The sequence below is a fragment of the Corvus brachyrhynchos genome, unplaced genomic scaffold (assembly GCF_000691975.1).
Source record: "Corvus brachyrhynchos isolate BGI_N302 unplaced genomic scaffold, ASM69197v1 scaffold175, whole genome shotgun sequence".
Classification (NCBI taxonomy): domain Eukaryota; kingdom Metazoa; phylum Chordata; class Aves; order Passeriformes; family Corvidae; genus Corvus; species Corvus brachyrhynchos.
This window is the reverse complement of record NW_008238448.1, coordinates 1,061,213-1,068,875: the sequence shown is the minus strand read 5'-3', so window position 1 is coordinate 1,068,875 and position 7,663 is coordinate 1,061,213. Positions and strand designations below refer to the sequence as shown.

Genomic DNA, 7,663 nt, shown 5'->3' with positions numbered 1-7,663 from the left:
ACCAGGCAGGCCACACCTTCAGCGTGCATGACCTAATACTGATCTGCTGCCTGCCTGAATATATATTCACAAAGGAGGAATTTGGTATCTTTTTCTCCCCCACTTAAGTACAGTTAAATTTGTTCCTGGAAAACAAAATAAAACATGATTTCTCAGCAGAACAAAATCAACAGAAAAGTGCACTTACATCACTTGAAATAGTGACAGTTTTATAATTGTATGTTCATACAAAAAAGGCTTAGTTGTAGAAAGTCAATTTATTCTTGAAATAAACGACTTATTTACAGAGATAGGTACTTTACAGTTTTCCAAAGCAGACAAAATTCTTCTCAGAATAAGGTACCAAAACAGTGACAAATTCATCACTGTCTAAATGCAGTTTATTCCAAAAAGAAATCTACAGCAATCATGAAACTAAATCATACTAATCACATAATAAAACGCTGTCCCTTGCAACTACAACGGTATAAAAGACTTTTTATCAGTAATGATCTAGATTAAACATCTGCTATACTTCTTTCTTCTTGAGTATTAGTGGACCTACATTATCTCCTGTTAATTCATTGTGCTTGTTGTGGGAGCCGTCACAGACAGGGAACTGAAAGAAAACATACACGGGGAATTAGCATAACTCTGTACAGTAACTGCATGGTGATTTCTGTATTTCCTCCTATGCCCTGAGCACTTTGATAATGTTGCTAGTTCCTCCTGTGATGTCCTGCTTCAACGTCAAACTCCTTGCCTCCTATCAGACACGGGACACATGACACTAAGGAAAACAAACACTGTTAATGGGTAACTAAGTTTGTGAGATCCTAAAATAGCTGTTCTTAGACACAAAGTCAGGGACAAAGCCTTTTCCATGAAAGAACAGCAAACAAAGTAGCCATCACAGCTACAAATGTATTAAGATTTATTGTGGAACTAATAAGAGTGCTCAATAGATTTAGTCATTTGCAACCAGAAAGTACTTTTTTAAGAAAAGCTGAAAGACTTGGCTGAAGTGATTAGTCCAAAGTGATAACAGCTGAGTGAGCTTCTTCAGTTCAGAGCAGACTTTATTTTAAATTAAAAAAGGAAAGCATTCAGTCCAGAGAGAACAAAACCAGAGTGTGGTTAGGACATTCAAAACTGAATCAGGAAATTAAAATTGAGGCTAGATGAAATACATTCATTTACATCTAGTTGATTTGGGGGATATGGACTATCCAAACCAGTCACCTCACTGCTCTGGACAAGATGGGAATCTCCCTCATCAACAGAGGCCCAGCCTTATTTTCATTGTAATATGAACAACTTTCTAAGCATTGTCTTTTTGTGAAATAAGAGTAGTTATCTTTTATTTAGTTGCAATGTATTTTCAAACAGTAAAACAAGTTTGCTTGGTTTTATTCTACTCACATGTGGTCACTCTCTAAACATTTCTAGAAAAACCCTACTCTGTCTCTTTGGAGTTTCTACAGTTGCTTTCTGCATGTAGAGAGGTCTGTGCCATTCTACAAAATTCAGGAACATGTTCCACCTTCAGACAAAGCAACAGCTCAGCACAGGAGCAATCCACACCAAAGCACTGATAAAAACAGGCAAGTTTCAATCTCTAATCCTACACCAGCACAATGTCTTACCGTCTTTGAACGCCAACACCTGCAGTAAGCTTTAGTGAGGCACAGATCTTCAATGTTTATCTCGTTCACTACTTTTGGATTTTCCTTCTGGATCTTGAGGTTAATCAAGCTATCCTTCTGCTGTTTCTTCTTGGGGAGGAAGGGACGAACAGCAAGGTAACCGAGCAAGGCCAGCACGCCCAGGAAAGGCAGTAACCGCAGCCATTCTGCAACTAAAGATAAGGTGAGGTTTAGGGTGGCTTTGACACCACTCCAGGATGGTGCAGCATCAGCTACTTTCAGATGGCTTAGGCTGAGGGTATGGAATGGGGCTGCTCAGTCAGCAGGGCCCTCAGGGCAAACAAAATTCCACTGGTAAGTCTCAAGGGGAAAAACAAAAAGACACAGATTAAGTCTTGGGATTTACTGTAGCCAAAGTAAAGTTCCGACTCCTAGAATTTTTTCTGAAATTGAATTTTATCACTCTGCAAGATGATTCAATAGAAGATAATAAATACAAAACAAATAAAAGATTTTTAAATTGGGCAACCCTAAGGCACTGGCAAAACCTTCACCAATCTTCTTCGTTTATTTTTCAGACCTGTGTTTGCTCAGGGATCTGCAACAAGTTTTTGCAATATAGAGAAAGAAAGAGACCTAAGATCAGTAGGTCAAGTCACAGAAAATTGCTTTTTACCAAGGTAAGGAACTTCTTTCAAGTACAGGTAAAAGATACAAGTATGCACTGCAGATCTGGCTGCCCTGCTACATCATTATAAATCTTCTAGGCATACTGGTGAGAGAAGACTTACTGGACTTTTCAAGAAATGCATCAATAATTGGCCTTTATACATATATATATATATATAAAAATATAGATAGAAGATATTTTAATACATATATATACATATATATATATATATATATATGATGAATCCACTTTTCTAGCAAAACATGCTGTGACAATACTCCACTCCAATTTGAATACCATGGTGCACTAAAGGTTGAGAACATTTTTCTAAATTTCTGGAGAATATATTAAATCTAAATACTCACATAGATTGAGTTTAAAAATACTTTAGAAGAGAAAGAAAAAAGTTGAAAGAAAAATAATGAGCTGGAGCACAAATAGCTGCACAAGCACTTTTTAAGACAAGTCACTGTAATCAAGTTACTCTTCTAAATTATTTAGGATAAGAACATAGAAAAATTTTGTTCTACAATTTGTTTTTTGAAATGAAGATGTACAAGAAAGAAAACACAGAGCAGGTGGGTTGTAGCGCTCAGAAAATACATTATTCTGTATAGATTGATTTTATTTGTACTAGTAAAACACACGTTTATGCTAATACTTTTCCAGTTAGTATCCAGTGGATTTTTCTTAAGGATTTGAATTTTCTGGAACTAGACTATGTAATGAAAATAATTTGTGGGACTAATTTTTTGTTCTTTGTTGCCTTTCATGTGACAGCCACATTTAGTGCATTTATCTGGAAACGCATCACAGCTCCATAAATGCTAAAGGCACTGCAAGAAGCCTCAGTATTCATTTCCCAACTGCACTTGCAGCAGTCCCTACGCACCACAGTTCACAACATTCACTAAGTCACTGCAATACATTAATCCCTGGTGCTCTTTTCTTAGTTCCTCCAACAAGCTGCAAGCCCTAAATATTAATTAACACTGAGATACTCAAATGTTTTCAGCTACAGAATCCTGAGCTTCCTGGACAGCAGTGCCCGTTTGCCTTTTCTATCATTACTTTTCCAGAATGCTCCATCAATTCCATCAGGAATCCAAATGCACTTTCTGACCTGAAGGACTGACTTGGAATGTATTTCAAAAGAGAGGAAAAATATTTGGTCACTGAAAAAAAATGTGTACTTAACCTGACTGTTGATAAAAATGTGGATCTCTACAAAGCTACTCCTCTGAACTCCAAGACAGAACAGACATTCCAGGAGGCACACCAGGACCAGGGCATCTATCAAGTGTGTGATGAATTTAACTGGGCTAAGATTGACACACAAAAAGGACACGTCTCACACTCTGATACAGCATCAAAATCAGAACAGTAGTCATGTCTATGGATGACTCACAGCCAGCTGGGTTCATTCAAGTGAAAGAGGAACATGATAGCTGTAACCTCTGAGAAAGGAAATTAGAAATAAACATGAATAGGATGCACAAGGCTATTATTTAGGATGGTTATTCTTTAATAATTGTATCAAGCTAACTGCTGATAAGTAGTTTTGTCCTCACTAGCCAGTACATTCTGTACTTACTTCTGATCTGGGAGTCTCTAGAAAGCCCCCAATTACATTCATGTGTACACTAATCATAAACTGCCTGGTTATTGCCAAAAGACTGCCTGAAGCTCCTATGTTTAAACTGAAAAATCAACGTGATCATGTTCTAAGGCAAGAGATACAAGACACTGTCAGAGAACTTTAGGCAGGGTGAGCAGGGATGGGAAAAACTCTTCACCCAAACTAATGCAATGATGTCTTCCCACAAGTGTAGACTGCTCTGGTTTTGAAGCCATTCATACCTTTCTGAAGCAGATGTAGGGCAATTCACAAGACTGTTTATTTTCACAGCTGACAACTCAGAATTCAGCCATTACATTGATTCTGGAGATTCCTTATCAGTTCTGCTGCATGGGGAGAGGCAGACTTTGGAGCCAGAAATGAAGAGTAGTGTATCAAACAGGCTAGTCTTCAGACTTGTGTTAGATAGAGACCAATCCCAAAGATAAATCCTGGAAAGTATCAGAAACCAGAGAATTCCAAGAAGCTGAGGCCATGGATATTTTCAAGGAGAGGCTGCCTTAATTTTTAGTCCAACAGTAACCCATCCAAAAACAAAAGAAACACATACACTGTGAACAAAGGTACAGACCAGCCTGAGAGTAAAATCAAAGCAGGTGTTCCCTGCTTGTCTTCCATTAGCTACTCCTTTGTCATCTTTGACTTATGCTTCAGCTAGTTTTTGTGGAAATAACCCTATGCAGACCCAAAAGCAGCTTCTTACAGTAACAGCTCAACTGCAAACCAAAATTTTAACAAGTATTAACTACCAGTCAAAAGGAATATTTGAACTGTGCTTGTATATTCTCTGAACTGATGATGTTCTTCATGCAAATTGAAAGTACTTAGTAATTACATTCTTTTCAGAACTAATAAGCAGATCTATCCTGACTGGTTTTGGTTGTTTGCTATGTGAATGTCTATGGCCATTTTAGTGACATCTTCCAGGACAAAAAGCAATGCTGGCATGAGACAACACTGTCCATTTCACTGAACTTGAGACGTGAAGGCTAAAGCAGCTATGACAAGACACTGAAAGAAGCTTCTCAGCAGCACAGCATGATAATTTAGATATCCACTTTCAAACCTAAGGTCAAACATTCTTTCCTTTCTCCCTCACTGCTTTTACCCTCAGGAGTGCTTTTACCTGCACTGGATGATAACAGTCTTTCTCTTCAAACAAGCAGTTTTTCATTCTGGTTTGGTAAGGTCACAACAAACAACACGTAGCCAGATCTTTAATCAGCACACTATATAACATCCTATAAAAAAACCAAGGTGCTCCATATACTTTTGGTCTGTTGTTTCTACAACTGATGCACTACAGGAACTGAAGTTGCATCTGCCTGCAAGCTAATGAGAGTTTACAGAAGCAATGAAAGAGTTAAGAAAAGACTGCAGTGTTCCAAATCTGGATTCTGGCCTGCATTTGCAAACAAGGTCTATGCTGGCGAGTGTTTCAAAGTGCTGGTCCCTGAGTAAGTTCAATAGATGCCACCAAAGAGCAAATATTAATGCGCTTTAAATGTTTTTAGATCAATTCTCACTTTCCAAAAAGAAGCAAAGTATGCCATTTTCCAAAGAATATACTCTGTAATTTGTAACAGTAGCAAACACAAAATGGAAAACTAATCTAATTTTCCCTATTGTCTAATAGTCTTCCCCTAATGGTAATTCACTGCAAAAATAACCCCAGGATTGGGAATCCCCTGCTCCTAGAGGATTGTAACTTTAGGACAGGACAAAGACCACAACACAGAAGATGCAGCACTTGCTCAAGCAATCATTTTCTCAGATGAAACTTTAGACTGACAGCAGCTCTGCATGCAAGTAAGCACACGACTCTTCAATGGGCAATGATGTTTCAATGACTTTCAATAACCTTTAGGCACTAAGAGATGATAATGTTTTAATTTAGGTGCCTAGGATGCAGTGTCCTACAGTATCTTTCTCAAAAGTCTCACTGTGTTGCATTTACCCTATGCCATAACTTGAAGCACCCTGTACTGTTTTGCTTTTGTCCCCTCCATTTTCATTCATATTCATCCTGAGAAGATGTATAAGCATGGCAGCAGATACTAGTCTAGCTTACTATTGAAAAAAAAAGTTTTAAACTGTAAAAGTGTTCTCTCTGTAGCCATGTATTTTTAAATATACCTTTGTCTCCCATTTTTAGAGTCCAATCAAAAAAAATCACTAAGAACTAGAGGCAGTGGATTTTTCAGGTATGCTCATTAAGTACTACCAGTTCTCAAAGCAGTTTCTGACTCAGCTCCTTTTACTTTTGTTTTTGGGACTGACATTTCACATGTTTGGTCTACACTTAAGAAATCGGTTGTTTGCTTCTTGCCCTCCCTCCAAACTCAAGGAAGTACCTGAAAGTTAATGGGGTAAACAATGTGACAACAAAACAATTCTCCCTCACTGATCACACTATGTAAAAACCCCAAAGTCCTGATTCTGGTCTACAAACCAAACCTTTCAGAGGTTTTCAGAATAAATTGTATTACTACTTGTGGTGGTTTTTACACGTTGTGAATACAGAGACTGCACAAATAATCCTGTTACAGAAAAACATGGTTAGACAGCAATAAGTCACTAAAATGCTTAGAAGCAATAAATCACTAAAATATTACTAAGCTTAACAAATTTTAAGTCAACTTGTGGCTATAAGGGCAATGACTTCATTAGGAAACTGCCAAATACTACAAACAGAAGAAGCTGCGTTGTTCTATAGTTTGTTTTATCCCCTAACTCACAACTTTATAGCAGCTGAATTTCTCCATTTGGTAAATGTAATTAACAGCTTTTTCATATAGGAGAGTAGTTGTGGAAGACAACCGTTAATTTAAAAGAGGTTTGATAATGAGACTTGCAGTTCACAAGCAGCATAAACATGCTGGAAAGAAAGAAGTACTCAAACCCCGCTTTAAATAAACTGTGCCTGTTCTAAATGTAACGATTTTCCAACACTATTACAGTCACAGTGTTAGTGCTGCAAGATATAAGGTTGATTCTACACTTTGAGAACTTTTTCTAGTTCTGCTTTCTGTGGAGCGTATTCCTTCTTTCTTATCACCGAACTAATCCTGTCACTTGACACTGCTTGAGGGCCTGCCTGTGTTATCACAGCCGAGCCTGGGCACCCCGAGCCTCAGTGTGCAAAGCACTGAGCACCCACAGAATTCGCCACTACTCGCTTTTCTTTCTTGTTCACTCTGTGACAGGGCTACAATCAACGAACTGGCATTTTTACTCCCTCACCCAGAAAATACTTACAAAAATTACGAAATTAAATCAATAGCCTAACATTATGTATGCGACGGGCTCCCAGAGATTTTTTTTGTTTTAACTCGGTAGAGATGCTGTCTTTGACCTGTGAGGAAGAGGAAGAGGCCGTGCTTTATGCCTCTGGGTAAATCCCAATCCATCGACGCGCACGGCCTCTGGCTCGCCGGCGTTGGTTCCCAGTGGAATTTCAGACGCGAATGTTTTACTCTGTCCCTGCACTTCATCCTGACAGCTCCCCCTGCCCCACACGGCACCTACACCTCCCGTAGGATCACCGTCCTGCTGCAACCGTTTAGGGTTTGGGGTTCCCCGTTATGTGACGCGGCCGGGAGACAGCGAGCGACGCCTGGAGCGAAGGCTGGGAGCCGGATCCCAGGCAGGACCGACGGCGCCGCCGGGCGGGAAGGGGGGCCCGCTCCCCCCGCCCACCTCGGAGGCGGGGGAAGGCGACGACGCCGC

The 7,663-nt window shown here is 39.3% G+C and overlaps 1 protein-coding gene and 1 long non-coding RNA gene across 2 annotated transcripts; one reads left to right on the top strand and one right to left on the bottom strand.

Annotated features, from left to right (window-relative positions):
• Positions 1 to 237: 237 nt before the first annotated feature.
• On the bottom strand, positions 238 to 7,661 carry CISD2 (CDGSH iron sulfur domain 2; the record flags this gene model as incomplete). The annotated part of the gene is made up of 3 exons (XM_017736729.1): positions 238 to 598; positions 1,626 to 1,837; positions 7,634 to 7,661. Coding segments are annotated over 3 exons (330 nt in total), but the record flags the coding sequence as incomplete, so codon positions are not given.
• Positions 1,844 to 3,789, top strand: LOC108447294. Its single transcript, XR_001862775.1, has 2 exons — positions 1,844 to 2,305; positions 3,076 to 3,789. It is a non-coding gene; the product is annotated as an uncharacterized LOC108447294 (long non-coding RNA).
• Positions 7,662 to 7,663: the final 2 nt, after the last annotated feature.